Raw genomic sequence first — 17,441 nt, forward strand, 5'->3', positions numbered from 1 at the left:
AGGGAAGCAAACCTGGGTCCTCTGTAAGAGCATCATGTACCTTTAGCCATCTCTTCAGCCTCCTCAGCCACAGACTTTTTTTTTTTTAAATCTTTTTTTTATTGAGAAAATGAGAAAAAAAAAACAAGTTTCCACCTCCTCCCAGCCTCCCATTTCCCTCCCCCTCCTCCCACCCTTCTCCCCCTCCAGACTTTTTATTTAAAAAAATTTTTTTTTTTGGTCAACAGAGAGGTGAACCTACCTGATGGGTTATCTTAATTGCGTTAGCTGATGTAAGAAGATCTATGTATAGTGTCAGTTCCCTGAGCATGGTTTCCATGATACATGAAAAAAGTGTAGAAAACCAGCCAGTGGTGTTTTTCAGTGGGTAAGGGCCTTTCCTGCCAAGCCTACGAACGTGAGTTAGATCTTTAGAACCCATATGGCGGAAGGACAGAATCAGCTTTCTGGAAGGAGAAAACTGAAAAGATGTCCTCTGACCTCTGTGCTACCCACTACCCAGTGATGAATAAATGAATGAATGTTTTGTTTAGTTTCTTTAAAAAAAAGTCAAAGTGGAGCATGGTGTGGTACATCTTTTAATCCCCGCAGTATGGAAACAGATGTAGGCAGATCTCTCTAGTGACTTCCAGTTTACAGAGCTACATAGCAAGACTCTGCCTCAAAAATAAGTAAATAAATAAACCAAAAACAGAAATAGAGAATGTGAACCAAGCACTAGCATGCATTAGCTCCCGCTTTCTGTTCTTGGTTGTGACTGCAGTGTGAGCAGTTCTCCAAAGTCCGCTGCTCTGACTTCCCTGCTCTGCTGGGCTGTAACCAGCAATTGGGAGCCAAAATAGCCCTCATTAAATTGTCCAGGCTGGCCTTGGACTCACTGTGTAGTCCAGGCTGGTCTTGGACTCACTGTGCAGTCTAGGCAGGCTTTTGGATTTGTGGTCTTTTCACCTCAGCCTTCTCAGTAGCTAGGATTACAGGTCTGAGACATCATCCCTAGCTCTTGGGTTTGTTTGTAATTTCTTTCTTGTTTACTTGTTTTAAAGACTCCAGTCTTACTGGCTTTCCTATTTCATTTAAAAATGAAAGCATATTAACAAGTGATTGGATATTTTATATGAGTTTAATGTATAGGCTAAGCCTTTTTTTTTTTTGAACTATGCTGTGTTTTATTTTGTTTTGATACAGGGTCTCATTCTGTAGAGTTCAGGCAGTTCCCAAGCTTATTATCCTTCTCCTCCTAATTCTGAGTTCAGGGATTACAGATTTCTCTCAGCATGCCTAACGTGGTTGATCATTAGCTCACTATGGATTCCTTTGGGAATCATTGCCACCCAAACAAGCACTTTTCATATTGAATTTCACTTGGTGCTTTACCCTCTTCTGTTTTACTGATTGCTCTGAATACACTGGGAAGGCCAGTGTATTTGCTAGGACATAGGACTGTAACTGTGCCTACTTACAACACATAATCTTAGTTTACAATGTTCAGATTAATAAAAGTTATATTCTGGGTGTATTTTATCCAAACATGATGTTTAATAGATTTCTAAGATTCTCCCACCTGGAAGTTCTTAGTTCAAAGAAACTTCGGCTTGTAACTTAATTTCAGGGTACTTGCTTTATAACTCTGCTTTGCCATGTGTTGAATTCTTCATTATTTGTGACAATTTTGCATCTTATTCTTTTGACATTAGACTTCCTTCTTGATTTTGTTCATTATCAATGAGAAGAAAAAAGTGTCTGCTTAAACCTAGCGAATCAGACTTGTGGGTTTTCCCGTATTGGTGACACTGAGCAAGACTCTGCCTAAGTATAGTAGGTAGTGTGGCTTACCGTCTTTCATTTTGGCAGTTTGTGCCGATTAAAGTCTAGGAGAATAGAAGTGGGGCAGGAATGAAAAAAAATCAGCATTGTTGTTTGTCTAGTTGTGCGCGAGGTACTGTATTAGGTGGTTCTGCGGTGTATTTTCTTAAGAATTTTTGTTTGTCTGTCTGTTTTGGAGGCATGATCTCATGTAGCCTAGGTTGGCCTCAAACTTGCTATGTAGCTGAGGATGATATAAAACTTCTGATTCTTTTGCCTGTACCTTCTGCTGGAATTAAAGTCATTTGCCACCGCACCTGCTTTAGTGGGCCCTGGGAATGGACTCGGGGTTCTTTGCATGCTAGCAGACACTTTACCAGCTGAACTACATCTCTTACCTACCTAGTGAGCATTTTCTTCTGTGATGCTCACAGCAGCTGCAGGGAGGTATGTCCTGTGTCTCAGAAAAGTAGGCTCAAAAACATCTTACTTTATAACCCTTACTCTACAGCTCTTAGCAGCTGAGTCCATGCAGTCATAACTCAGAGGTGGTTGGGCCTAAGGGGGCATTTACAGAGAAGACTGTTAGGTCAGACTACGGGAAGTACTTTGGAACTAACCTTCTTCCTTCCTTCTTTCCTTCCTTACTTTTTTTTTTTTCCCCCTTTTTCTGGTTTTTCGAGACAGGGTTTGTCTGTGTAACAAACAGTTCTTGCAGTCCTGGAACTAGTTCTGTAGACCAGGCTGGCCTTGAACTCACAGAGATCTGCCTGCCTCTACCTCCCAAGTGCTGGGACTAAAGGCATGTGCCACTACCACCTGGCCTACTTTGGAACTCTTATAACTCTGTGAATAGAGAAGAAGAACAGGGCAGGATTATCCAAGAGATGAAATACATGTATACAGGTGCCCTTGGCCGCTCCTGTCCCCTGGAGCTAAAGCTACCTGAAGAGTCTTGGGAACGGAGCTTGGGCCATCTGTAAAATCTGTAAAGGCAGCTGCATTCGTCACTACTGAGTCACCTCTGCAGCCCCAGGAGCTTTCACATTTAATTCATTCATTCATCTACTAGTCAGATGCTCCCCGGGCAACTTTCTACTTCAGCGCTAGAAAATTTGTTTATATTACTCTTAGTAATTTGAAAATATAAAATTTAAAAATCTTTCATGCTTTGATTAAAAGCATGAATTTTTTTGTCTTTAATATTTAAAGCCTAATTGCTTTATTGAAATATTCATATAATATACAATTTAATCATTTATTTATTTATATTTATTTATTTGAGGCAGGATCTCATTATGTAGTTCTGTCTGGCCTGGAACTCCCTGTGTAGACCAGGCTATTCTAGAATTGCCTGCCTTTGTCTCCCAAGTGTGTAAAGAGATCTGGTGCCCTCTTCTTTCATGCAGGTATATATACAGGCAGAACACTGTGCACATAATAAATAAATAAATATTTAACAAGAAGAAAAACCAATAAATAAACAAAAATAGATAATAACTCCTTGCAAGAGTGTCTTGAACGATGTTTAGGCTACATTTTTATTTTAAATTATATTTCTTCATTTAGTTCTTTTTGTTGAAATTAAATGCTTTTTATATTTTAAAAGTATTGTATATTGATTAGGAAGGCCAAAACTCTTGAGTATCTATGACAGAAACCAACAGGTATCCATCATATCTTCTTACATCTATGTAAATTCTATTAAAATTTGAGAGGGGCAAGCCAGGCAGTGGTGGTGCATGCCTTTAATCCCAATACTTGGGAGGCCGAGGCAGGAGGATCTCTGTGAGTTCGAGGCCAGTTTACAAGAGCCAGTTCTAGAACAGGCTCCAAAGCTACAGAGAAACGCTGTCTCGAAAAACAGAAAACAACAACAACAACAAAAAAAAAAACAATTGAGAGGGGCTGGAAAAATGACTCAACAGTTAAGAGCACTGACTGCTTTTCTGGAGGACCCAGGGTCAATTCCTAACACTAACATACCATCTTTAATTCCAGTACCAGGGGATCTGATGTCCTGTGCGGGCCTTCTTGAGTACCAGGCACTGGTGGTGCACAAACATACATGCAGACAAAACACCCATATTTATAAAATAAAAGTCAATTTTGAAAAATTGGAGGTAATTCTTTTTCTCTCTGCATGTTTGGAATTAACAGACATGGAAATGAAGTTCTTTGATATAAGGGTTTCTCCTGGGGAGGCAGTTGATTTTGTTTTTGTAGTATCTCACTATGTTGCCTAGGCTGGCTTGGAACTTGAGGTCTTTATGCTTTCAGAGTACTGTATCCTATGGCACCTACTTTTCCTCTATATGTATGGAGATGTGTTTGCCTGTGCACACACCAAGCTGGAGGAGGACGTGGGCTATCTCGCTGTCCATCACTTTCCACCTTACTCCTAAGAGTCAGGCTCTCTCAGTGAAGCTGGAGCTTATCTGATAGCCAGAAAGCTCCAGCAGTCCTGTCTCCACTTCCTACAGCCCTGGGTTACAGGCACAGGAGGCCATGCCTGTGTTTTTACCAGGGGGTGAGGATATGACTCAGATCCTCATGCTTGTGCTTGCAGCAAGTGTGTTTATCTGCTGAGCCATCTTCCCTTTTCTCAGCCTCATTCCTCTGCATGCTTCCTCTTCCCTTCCACTCTCCATCCTCTCTCCCTCCCTTGTCCCTCTTTCCTTCTGTGACAGGGTCTCATTATGCAGCCTTTACTGACCTGGAATTCGTTCTGTAGACCAGGCTAGCCTGGAATTCACAGAGACATTCTCTGCTTCCTGAGTACAGGGACTAAAGGCGCATATCTCCCACCAGCCTTCCCATGTTTACTAACACTGGCAATACTTTTATTATCTATTTACTATTATTATTATTTTTAAATATTTTATTTATTATGTATACAGTGTTCTGCCTGCATGTATACCTGTGGACCAGAAGAGGGCACCAGATCTCAGAGATGGTTGTGAGCCACCATGTGGTTGCTGGGACTTCAACTCAGGACTTCTGGAAGGGCAATCAGTGCTTTTACCCTCTGAGCCATCTCTCTAGCCCCTATTTATTATTTTTAAATTTGTTTCATAGGCAGGGTTTCTCTGTATAGCATGGCTGTCCTGGAACTTACTATGTAGACCAGGATGGCCTCAGACTCATGGAGATCTACTTACCTCAGCCTCCTGAGAACTGTAATCAAAGGTGTGTGCCTGGGTTAGCAATATTTTTAAAGTTATAAAAGTACATAGTTTTATCTTTGCATTATTTTACTTAAAAATATTTACGTGTGTGAATGTTTTGCCTGCTTGTATGTCTAAGAACCATGTGTGTGTCTGGTGCCAGAAAAGAGGATTGTGTCCATGGAGTTACAGACGGTTGCCACCTGCCAGGTGCTGCTGAGAACTGCATGCTCTTAGCTGCTCTGCCATCTTTCCAGCTTCTACTTTAAAATCAAATTTTTAATTATTTTAATTAAAATTAAAATTAATTATTTTAAAATTCGGGGTGTGGGTATGTGTACCTGAGTACAGGTGGCACAAGGTTAGAGGTATGAGATTTCCCCTTGGAGCTGGAGTTACAGGTAGTTATGAGCCGCCTGACATGGGTTCTGGGAACAGACTCCAGTCCTCTGAAAGAGCAGTAAGTGCTCTTCACTGAGCCAGCACTCAGTCCCTGCATTATTTCTCATATATGAAAATACTTCTTCTACAGATACAACCTTTGACACAAAGTTTAGAAAATTTTGTCAGTTATTCAGAGATGTGTGTTTGCTTTTTGAGTTTTCATGTCTTCAGGATTTATCTTATTTTTGCTTTAACTTTTTTAGATTTGTGGGTGAGAAGAACTGGGGCCCCTATAAGTGCTCTGACATTGAGCTACACCCTTAGTCTTTGCAGAGGCCGATGGATCTGTGAGTTTGAGGCCAGCTTGGTCTACAGTGAGTTCCAGGCCAGCTAGGGTTAAAGAGAGAAACCCTGTCTCAAAAAAACATACAAAATTAACTCTTGTTTTAGTGAGTCATGTAGATCTTTTGTATGTTGACGCATTCCTTTGTATCTTTTCCCCTCCTTTCTTTTTGAGGCAGATTCTATGTAGCCTTGGCTGTCCTGGAACTCTCTATGTAGACCAGGCTGGCCTTAAAGTAAGAGTTTCACTTCCGCCTGCCTTCTGAGTGCTAGGATTAAAAGTGTGTGCCACTGTGCCTAGCAGAGTATCTGTTCTTCTAAATTACCACTGCTTTTCTCAGGAGTTCTCTCCAAGAGGCGAAGGCAGGTTTCCCAGCATTCTGATAATTACCTGAAAGGTCAAACCGTATTCTTGATAACAAAGTGTTGTTTTCCTTGATACAGGAGCTCATTCTTGAGAGACACCTGCCCACTTTTAAATAGCGGCCGAAAGGCACTTTTTCTAGTGACTGTGACTTCCGTCTTCCACCAAATGACCATAATTAGTGCTTCTCTCAAGGCAGCCTTCACTGTCCAGGGTGCAGGAGTGTCTCATTCATTGCTTTTGTTAGCTAATTACACAGAGTATTTAAGAGGCATAGATTCAAGGCTGAAATGTAGGAAAATTAATCATTTTTCTGATTTATCGAGGACATCACATAAAACTATCGTTTTTAAAAAGTGCCAGTGTATAGTGGAGAAGCACCCAATCGCGGGGTATGGTTCTGCGCAGTTCGTATTGTAATGCTAAAGTTTTATCTGCCGTTGCTTTTGTGTCTGAAGTGTAAAAACGAAAGCAGTGATATTGTTATCACAGTACTATAGGGGTCACAGGACCCCTGAAACAGTCTTATGTTTATATAGCTAGAAAGATGATCTGATCAGTGCTTGGCTCTTAAAATTACAAGGAGACGTGTAGTTTTGGAAGGAAACATTGTGTATTTATATTCCAATTTGTAAAAATATTAGAGACAAGTAAAAATTATGTACTCAAAGTAATAAGTGGGGTGATTAGCAGAATTTCACATTTCTTTCTCTTAAAACTTGCTGCCCTGATTTTAATCATGTGGAATGATTTGATAGTAGCCATTAGTTTTGAGGTTACTGAGTATTGTAGTGTATCTTTGGGTAACTTAAAATGTCCAGCTTTTGATAGGAAAAAATGCTGAGAAAACTGTGTTTTGTGGTGTGGGGGGAGAGAAGGAAGGGGAACTGGGATTAGTATGTAAAAAATGAGAAACTTTAAAAAAACTGTGTTTTAAGATTCCTTTGGCAAATTATATGTGGATTTTTATGTACTAACATAGTATGAACTTTTACTTACAGGTGCCCGGGAATATCATGTACAATTTTTTAGCAACCAGCCAGAGAGGGCATGGGTTCATGAGAAACGGGTACGGGAGTATAAAGGTCACGAACAGTATGAAGAGTTACTAGCCGAGGCAACCAAACAAGCCAGCAACCACTCGGAAAAACAGAAGGTAACTGACAGCCTAGAGGGTGTGGTTTGTTTAGTTCATTACATTGGAACCCAGGGTCCTCCCCATGACAGACAAGCAATCTACTGTTCAACTATACCCCCACTGTCCATTGACACATTTTATAACTGGGCAGAGAAACACATGTCCATAATCCAAGCACTCATTCATGAAGCAGAAGCATCACTTCAAAGTTTGAGGCCAGCATATAGCAAGTTCCAGGCCATTCAGAGGTACATAATGAGACCGTGTCTCAAAAAATGTAATAAATACATAGTTGTATATATCATGTAACATTATAGTACTGTTGAAAACTGTCAGCTGAGGTTGCAGCTCATTTGGTAGAGCACTTGCTAGCGTACTTAAAGGCCTGGCTTAGGTCACTGGCACCACATAAACGGGGCATGGCTACATATCCAGTAGAGGTGGCAGGATCAGAACGTCAAGTTTTGCCTTGTAGAGTTTAAGGGCTAGCCTGGGTTGCCTGGGATCCTCTCTCAAAAAACAGAGACCAACTTTAGGGTCTGTGGTGAACTGATGTGCACATGTCCAGTAGGGGTTAGATCATGATGCTTACTTTGCTAAGGATTTTAAGTAATTTTTCTGTATTAGTGTCGTCCCTTAATTCTTCTTTATTCTGTTAACAAAGCTACTTTATCAAAGATTTTAAAGTTATTGAGAAGAGCCAGGAGCATGAGCTTCTGTAATGCCAGCATTTGGGAGTCTGACAGAGGAGTACCAGATTACAGTCGCCCTAGGCTACACAGTGAAACTATCTCAAAACCAAACCAAATAAATAATAATAAGTCTAATACCTTCTGTGAAATAAGTGTTGTTGAAAATATTGGTGTGCTTATTTAATCTTCGTAAAAATCCCTATAAGGTACATATTTTTCTTTTTTTCATATCAAGAAACTGAGGTACAGAAAGCTTCACTTACTGGTTCATTTTAGGCCATTAGAGTTATAGAACCAGGGAATAGAACAGAAGTCATAGAACTTCAATGCATTTGAAGTGGTGGTGGATATTTCAACTTGAAATGGATTCTCAGTATGTCTTGTTGAGTTCTTATTTATCTTTTTAGTTTGGTTATGTTTTATTTATTTTATGTTATTTGCATATATTTATTGTACCTAGTACTAGGTTCCATAATTTTTTTTTCTTTTTGGCATTTTGAGACAGGGTTTCTCTGTGTAACAGTTCTGGCTGTCCTAGAACTTGCTTTGTAGACTAGGCTGGCCTCGAATTCACAGAGATCCACCTGTCTCTGCCTCCCGAGTACTGGGATTAAAGGTGTGTGCCACCACCGCCTGGAGATTTTTCCAAGTATATTATGAAATTAATGTACGTCTTTTATAATTCAGAAATTTCTAATTTTTATACTTTTAAAAGCTACATTGTGGCTAGGAGTGATGTCATGTGCCTTTAATCCCAGCATAAAGGAGGCAAAAATAAGCAAGTCTCTGAGTTCAAATCCAGTGAGTTCTAACCACTACCAAGAAAAACACCAACTTTGATCACAAGCTTTTAAAAAGCTCTTCTCCTCTTCCTCCTTCTTGTTGTCCTTCTTTTCTTCTTTTTGCTAAAACAAAAAACAGAGTTCAGAAGCATTGGATCCTTTGGAACTGGAGTGACAGGCAGTTGTGAGCTGCCTGCTGTGGGTACTGAGAATCAAACTCTGGTTTTCTGGGGGAGCAGTACATGCTTCTACCCCCAATCCCTTTTTGAGTGAGACACGGTCTCTCCCTTTGGCTATTCTGAAACTCACTATGTCCTTAAACTGTCAGGCTGGCCTCAAACTCACTGAAATCTGCCTGCCTCTGTCTCCGTCTCCCAAGTACTAGGACTAAACAAAATTCAATACATAAAGGGGATTTTAATTAATTTTTTCAGACTTATATTTTAAGGATTTAGTCATCAACATTTAGCATATACTCTACCATCTCATAGTCTGACTCCTAAAAAGAAATTTTGTATTTTTGTTGTTGTTATTTTTTGAGATAGGGTTTCACTAATTAACTCAGTCTGACCTAGAATTTGTATTGTACACCAGACTGACCTTAAACTCCCACAGATCTGCCTTTCTGTGCTTCCTGAGTCCTGAGATTAAAGGTGTGTGCCATCATGCCCGGCCCTATTGTTATATTTATTTTGTGTGTGTGTGTGTGTGTGTGTGTGTGTAGCAATCACACGCCACAGTGTGTATGTGGAGGTCAGAGGACAACTTGGGGAAGTTGTTTTTGTTTCTTCCTTTTGCCATGTGGGTCCCAGGGATGTCTACGAAGGCCAGTGCCTTTACCTGCTGAGCCACCTCACTGGCCTCTACCTAAAACAGACAGTTCTCAGTCGCTGTGCTCGTCACTGTCAGTTAGCTTCTCTGGTCATCTCACACACTTTCATCCAGAGCTTTTTGACCTCCTGCCCGCCCAGACTCTTGTGCTCAGCTGCCGTGGACAGGGATTTAGGGTTTGTTGTCACCACCCCATCCCCTCAACAGGCATGCTTTTCTTGTTGTGTTGTTTCCTTGGGTCTTCTTTCTTTTTATTCTATCAGTGTTTGTGTATTGGCATAGACTGGCCACACATCTCCAGGTCCCCACAGTACCTGACTTGCTTGCCTACTTCTGGAGGAAATAGCAGCTTTGCAGTGATATGGTTAGTGTTCAGGTTTATCAGCCCTGAAAACAAGTCATTTCTGTAGTCTGTCTTCTTTCCCTTATTACTGTTGAGTAGTATGATGTGGAAAGACAACTCCTCTTTGGGGTGTTCTTCAGCAGAGTAGTCAACAAAAAAAAATGTAAATAAAAACAGATCTCATGCCATTTAATAGAGTAGTACTAGCTTATTAATGGCATGCACGCGTCAGCACATTCCATTTATTTGTCTTGAGAATCTGAAGATATTTATGTGTACTTTAAAAAATTGCAGGCTGCCTAGAAAATACACGTTAGTTTTAATGTGCCTATTGGACTAAAGAAGATATATAAAATTTCACATAATGCCTGTATCTTTTTTTATAAAGATTCGGAAACCCCGACCTCAGAGAGAACGTGCCCAGTGGGATATTGGCATTGCTCATGCAGAGAAAGCATTGAAAATGACTCGAGAAGAAAGAGTAGAGCAGTACACTTTCATCTATATTGACAAGCAGCCAGAAGAGGCTTCATCCCAAGCAAAGAAGAATGTTACCTCCAAGACCGAAGTTAAGAAACCCCGAAGACCAAGATCTGTGCTGAATAGTCAGCCAGAACAGACCAATGCTGGGGAGGTAGCCTCCCCACAATCAAGTACTGACCTTCGGAGGCAGAGCCAGAGGCGGCATGCCAGCGTGGAAGAGGAAGAGCCACCTCCTGCTAAAATACCCTGGAAAACTGCCGCCGCCAGGAAGTCCTTACCTGCTTCCATCACAGTGCACAAAGGGAGCCTAGACTTGCAGAAGTGTAATATGTCTCCAGTTGTGAAAATTGAACAAGTGTTTGCTCTTCAGAATGCGACAGGAGATGGGAAGTTTATTGATCAGTTTGTTTATTCAACGAAGGTATCTCTTGTTCTATAGGGGTTTGGGGAATGGGACTAAAGAAACCACTTAAGAATGTAATTTAAATGCCCTTTGGATCCACTGCATTTGAAGCATACCGTCTCGTTTACTCTGGGCAAAAAGCTGTGTTCTTCCCGCTTTCCTCTTGCAATACTCCCATCTGTAGTCAATTAATCTTGAACAATGCAGTCAGGATTGAGCTTAGCTCCTGAAAGTCATGGAAAAACCGGCAGTTTGCCTGTTTCTCATTTGTAGAGTTAGTTTTTCTTTGTTGTAAAGTATGATTTTTATTAAAACTTTTCTTTTATCTGAATTGTTAAAAAAAAAAAACCTACTGGAATAATTGTACTTGCTGGTCTGTTCGGTTGTACTGGCAGTAGCTTTTTTGTTTTGTCTTAATTTTAACTACACAGTTCACTTAACTCAATGTACCTAAGCATTATTTCAGTATGTAGTCGGTACAAAGTGCTTGGAGAGCTGCTTCCTGCTTTTCTCTCTCATCTGAGTCTTTGGAATTCAACATATAGCCTCTTCCACCCACCTCTCTAGTGTCTTATGTAGCCCAGGTTAGCCTTAAACTATGTGGTTGAATACGAGCCTGCAGCTCTGATTCTCTTGCCCCTACCTCCTAAGTGCTGGAATTGCCACATGCAGCTGGTGTAGGAGTCATACACATTAGACAAGCTTCATACCAACTGAGCTGTGTCCACCAGCCGTGTTTTTACATCTTGATGGAGTCTAACCACATGTCAGGTGAGCCACATGTGGCTACTGTGTTGGATTATGGAAATTTAGTGAGGATTTCTTGCATTAAATCTGCACATTGTGAGTTCCTGTTAAAGAATGTGCTCCCCTGATAGAGTGGGCTTGGTAGCATGTGCCTGTCGTTCTAGCACTCAGAAGGCAGAGGCACAAGGCCAGCTTGAGCTACACAGCAGAACCTTATTTCAGAAAATAAAAATCTGGGCTGGTTATGCCTCCTGGCCAGGACTCCTCCTAACAGTGGTATCAATACCTTGCTTGGGGCTTCTCTAAATCTAGCTTGAAGCTGTTTGAGTAAAGACCACATTCAGCTTGGCCTTGCTGAGCCAGCCGTTTTGTTAGATTCCTGTTAGATTTAGAGACATTCCACTACTCTGTTGGTCCTGTAATGACGCGTGGTGAGGAAAGGGTAACTAAATGGTATGGACCAGCTTCTAAAACCTCTTTCGGCCGACTCTGGGTTCCACTTAAGGCAGTTAGTCTTTGACTTGAAGGTGTCAAATTTTTTTTGTAACATTGGAATAGGTATGTACCTCACAACCCACTCCATAGTTAGAGATTTGTGATTTTGATTTAGGTGCATCTCATGCATGTGCATATAAAGAAATTCTGTGTTTCTTTTTCCATCAACATACGCACATATAAATAGTTGATTGAAATTATAACGATGCTTCATCCTCAGAAACATTCTTAGAAATGCTAGGGGCACTCTCCACATCTGTTTCTGCCTGTGGGTTTAATTGGTTTCAGTAGGGCTCAGTTCTCCAGAAAAGCTTAGTCTAGTTTCCACTTGACTTCTCCATTTTCTTTTTCCTTTACTTTCTCCTTTCCCTTCCGTCCTCTCTTCCGCCTTTCTCATTTCCTTTCCTTCCCAGAAGAGAGTGTCAGATCTCTGAGCTCTAAAGCATTGGTGTTGGGTCCTGGGCAGAATTCAGTCCCTGAGGGGAGCAGCAAGTGCTTTTAACCTCTGAGCCATCTCCCCAGCCCCAGTGTGATTCTTTTGATAGCAACATTTGCATATTGTTTGAATGCGAATTGCCTTTATTCTTAGAGCTAGTTTTGTTTCTGAATGAAAAAATCCAACCCCCACAAAACACACCCTAAAACTATTAAAGGAAATTCAAGATAAAATTGATCTTTTGGGGCTAGAGAGATGACTCAGCCCTTAAGAACATTCGCTGCTCTTGTAGATCTGGGTTCAGTTCCAAAGGATCCAACGCCACATTCTGCTGTCTGCAGGCATGCATGTGGTGCACATACATGCGGCGCAACACTCAAATACATAAAATGAAAATAAATAATCTTTAAAAACAAACTGTCTTATAACACTTAAAATGGCTCTTATTTCAATACCTTTAAAAAAACCTAAATTCTTTTCTAATATGAGTTGACTGCACCTGTGTCTACTCCGTGTGACCTACTTGATGACATTTTATAAAAATAAATGGCATATTTCTTTAAAGATAGTCTCATCTTAAAACACATTGGCCTTTGTACCTTTGTAACAGACTTCAAATGACAGTGGTGTAATGAAAGAAACTGTTCAGGCTAGGGAACTGTTCAGACGAAGGATTGCTTTGTTTTTGACAGAAAATGGGGTGATGCAGGTTCATTTATTAAGGGTATTTATCACCTGCACTTAAAGCAAACAGTTTTCATTTTTCTCTCAAGTGATCTCACTGCATATTTTAAAATACATCTGATGACTTAATAAAAATGTTTCTGATAACAACTAATCATAATTGACAATACAAGTTTGAGAAAATTATGATCATGTTAATTAATCCATCTTTATAAGCTCATGATACTATGTGCCTGCTAATCGTTTGTTTTTTTTTTTTTTTATTCTGCCTCATTTTAAAGGGAATTGGTAACAAAACAGAAATAAGTGTCAGGGGGCAAGACAGGCTTATAATCTCTTCACCAAGTCAGAGAAATGAGAAGTCAACCCAGAATGTGTCATCTCCTGAGGCAACGTCTGGTTCTGCAGGTGGGTATGACCGAGAGGTTCCTAAGCAACTGTCTTTATTGAAGGTGAACTATGATGGGCGGAAACAGTTCATAATGTCACATATGCATAAATATTTCATAGTGAGAATCATTTCTTTGTATGCTAATTCTGTAACCCCAGTCCCAGAGGATCTAACTCCTTCTCCTGGCCTCCACAGGCACCTGGTACACACATGGTGCACACACAGACATACATGTAGACATATTACGCATCCACATAAAATTAAATTTAGGGATTTTGATTGTTAAAGCAAATATTTTAGTTGAAAAAAATGGGTCAGAACTAGAGCGCTTTATTCATAGTTCTTTTTCTACAGGAATTTAAATACTAGAGTAGTTCCATAATTAAGAGTATAGCTGTAATTTCTATGCTGAGTATGTAGTATGCATGTAATCCCAGCCAGAAGAAAGCAGCAACACCCAGCTCTAAATAAATAAATACATACATGCATACATAGAGGAGAGAGAGCAAGGCTATGCACTGTAAGCTTGTCTGAGTCCTTTTTCTCCATAGAGCAGAGCTTGCTCGTCCAGCATCACAGACACCCTCACCATTTGCCCCTTTATCCTCTGTGCGCAGTGTCTGTAGCTCTGGGCCCAGGACCTGGCTACTCTGATGTGACAGACCCCTGAACTGAGAACTGAGCACGGTCACTCTTCCTTGAAAGAGAAACACCTGAAGCAGGGAGTGGGCAGCAGAGGCAGGTGGAGCTCTGTGAGTTTGAGGCCAGTCCCAGGCCTGCCAGGACCATACAAACAAATGAAAGAAAATAACAACAAAACACAGAGAAAGAAAAGCTCCTGTATTTAGGTTGTGCCTTTGGAAGATTTAAGGCTATGTTTTGGTTTAAAATTTTAATTCCACTTATTTACTTGTGTGTGTGTTGTGTGTGTGTATGTGTGTGTGTGTGTGTGCGTGTTGTGTGTGTGCACGTGTGTGTGTGTTGTATGTGTGTGTGTGTTGTGTGTGTGCACGTGTGTGTGTGTTGTGTGTGTGTGTTGTGTGTGTGTGTTGTGTGTGTGTATGTGTGTGTGTTGTGTGTTGTGTATGTGTGTGTGTTGTGTGTGTGTGTGTTGTGTGTGTGTGTGTACGCGCACGTGTACACATGACATGGCATGGCACGCATGCAACAGGCCTAAGTTCAGTACTTAACTGAAAAAGAAATTTTAATTAGCCTGGGCATCTAGAATCTTATCTTAGAAATAAGAACTTATTTTATTTTGTTTTTAAAAAGATTTTGAATTCTAAGAAATGATTTCGTAATATGGGGGAAAAACCCCGTTTCTTTTCTGTCTCACTTTGGCCATTTTGCATACTCCTGTAACCTGGGTGAGTGGATTATTTTTCCCCACACTCACCATTTCTTAGACACTTGCTAAGCAGCCATTTTGTTTGTGAGACAAGGTCTTACTGTGTGGCTCTGACTGCTCTGGAACTCACTTTGTCGACTAGGCTGGCCCCAAACTGAGATGCCTCTTGCTTCTGCCTCCTTAGTTTGGGGTTAAAGCATGTGCCACCTCCTCTTTGGATTCACTTCTCACCTCTCAGACCCTTGAGGGTGAAACTTACCTACTTCTGGTGTGAAACCCAGACTCGTTCTAAACTCACTACCTCCTGCTCCCACCTCCCAATTGCTATCCTGACCAACATCAGCTCCCACACCCTTAGGCTTAGTTAGATTCCAGAAGTCTCCAGGATGTGGGTTTTGTAAAGATAGGATTCTCCTTATAGCCCTTGTAGCCCAGGCTGGTTTTGCATTCCAGATCTTTGGCCTCACCCACCAGGCCTGACCCTATCTCCAGAGTTTCTGGTTGGTAGCCTGCACGTTGGGTTGCTACTGTTCCCTCCTCTGATAGAGTCATTTGCTAGAGTGGCTCACAGAACCCAGGCAGGGCACTTCATTGACGCTTACCATTTAGTATTAAAGATGCCACAGAGGCTACAGATGTGCAGGCAGATGAAGGTGCAAAAGGCTGTGTAGTGTCTCCGTTCTCCCATCTGAACCTTCTGGTATCGTAGTTCAGAGGACATCAAGGAGGCTTCATCACATAGGTACGGCCTGTTGTTAATGTAGGCTCCAGCCTGTCTTGCCTTCTTGGGCAGGAATTTGGGCTTGGAACTAAAAACTTAGTACAGCTTTGTCCTTCTAGTGACTAAGTTCTGCCTAGCAGCCATCAGCAGTTGTCTCACTACAGTAAAAGACAGATCCACTTGCAAGCTTTGTGCCAGGAACTAGGTCAAAGACCAAACAGGACAAATATGCATTCATACCACTCAGAGAATTAGAAAGGACTTAGGAATAAAGGGCAGAGATCAAATATACACTTCTCCTTTTTAAAAAGATGCCATTTATTTATTTGTATGTGTGGTGCATGTATGCCACTATGAATATATACAGCGAGGTCAGGGAACAGCTGCAGAAATGGGTTCTTTCCTGCCACAGTGTGGGTCCCAGGGTTGAGCTCAGCCATGTTGCCAAGGGCCTTTACCCGATGTCTCACTGACCCTGTATACCTCTTAGTGCGTTGTGGTAATATACTGATCGAACTGTCTTCTGGAAGAGTCAGCTTCTGGGAAGAAGAAATAGAGATCTTGAATCAGTAGCAGTCCAGGCAAATCTGTAGTGGAGGGTACAGAGGGTTATTTTTTTTTAATCTGAATCTAAGTAAAATCTGAATTATTACAAAAACTGTACAAGCACCATATAGGAAAAGACTTGGAGGTGCACACCTTTAATCCCAGCACTCATGAGGCTGAGGCAGGGGGATCTCTGTGAGTTGCAGGCCAGCCTGGTCTACAGAGTGAGTTCTAGGACAGCCAGGGCTTCACAGAGAAATCCTGGCTCAAAAAAACAAACAAACAAACAAAACAAAACAAACAACACCTGGGCTAGCTTTCTAGAGGAATGCGAGACAGGACAAGGTCATTCTCAAGGGTACTGGGCACTGTTGAATGGGGCACAGTAGTATCTTCATCCAGTATGGAGTTAGGGAAGGAAGCGGAACTGAAGAACCAAGGGAGGTCTGCTGCTTGCATTATGTCAGCCACCGTTTAATAAAGTGGTTGAAGATGAGCAAGTGACTTAGGCTACGATGTAATATTTATTTTCTTTTGACTGTTCATCAAACAAAGCCCTTTGGCCTGGGCTATTCTAGTAGGCATATCAGTTTTTATAGCAGCTTTGTTCATTTGTCCTGCTTTAAGTGAGATGTCTAGATCTTTATTTACACACCTATAGTCTTCCCCAGAAGGAAAAAAATAGAAAATCTTAGTTTCATACTGGACATTTCTTCTTATTTTTATTTTTGTTTTTTATTTTTGAGACAAGGTTTCTCTGTGTATCTCTGCCTGTCCTGGAGCTTGCTCTGTAGACCAGGCTGGCCTCGAACAGAGATCCGCCTGCCCCTGTCTCCTGAGTGCAGGGATTAAAGGCATGTGCCATCACTGCCTGGCTTTACTGTTACTGGACAGTTCTTAAGTGTCACTGCTTTTATTAAAGAGTCGTGATTTTCTTCCCTTTTCCTCAGCTACTGACTATGTCTTTGTGTAATTCCTTCATTATGAAATTCAAGTTCTGCTGTGAGCTTTCACCTTTGTTTTTTTGTTAAACAGAATGTTCTCATTGTTTGTACATAGAAAAAGGCAATCCAGATTTCTTCCTTAGACAACTCGAGGTTAGGCTCTGAGTTTGGACTAGACCCTCCCTTCAGGGACGGGTGCTACAGCTTTGATGTCGGTTTTAGTTTAGTTGCCAGTGATTGTTGATAAACATACTTTTGTCTTTTTAAATAATTATCTCACTATTTTATAAAAATAACTTTTAGTAGTCCAAAGAATGATGTGGGAGTATCATCTATCTATCTGTTGCTTTCATTGGTTAATTAATAAAGAAACTGCTTGGCCTTTGATAGGCCACCC

The 17,441-nt window shown here is 41.0% G+C and overlaps 1 protein-coding gene across 5 annotated transcripts in view; it reads left to right on the forward strand.

Moving 5' to 3' along the window:
• Positions 1–17,441, forward strand: part of Nsd3 (nuclear receptor binding SET domain protein 3) — a 107,802-nt gene that overhangs the window by 45,998 nt on the left and 44,363 nt on the right. For all 5 annotated transcript variants that reach the window (XM_075986409.1, XM_075986412.1, XM_075986408.1 and 2 more), the window contains exons 5-7: positions 7,062–7,216; positions 10,235–10,750; positions 13,376–13,502. In XM_075986409.1, coding sequence (XP_075842524.1) covers positions 7,062–7,216; positions 10,235–10,750; positions 13,376–13,502 — 798 coding nt within the window. The remainder of the gene's footprint in view (positions 1–7,061; positions 7,217–10,234; positions 10,751–13,375; positions 13,503–17,441) is intronic.

Source organism: Microtus pennsylvanicus, chromosome 9 (genome assembly GCF_037038515.1).
Source record: "Microtus pennsylvanicus isolate mMicPen1 chromosome 9, mMicPen1.hap1, whole genome shotgun sequence".
Taxonomy (NCBI): domain Eukaryota; kingdom Metazoa; phylum Chordata; class Mammalia; order Rodentia; family Cricetidae; genus Microtus; species Microtus pennsylvanicus.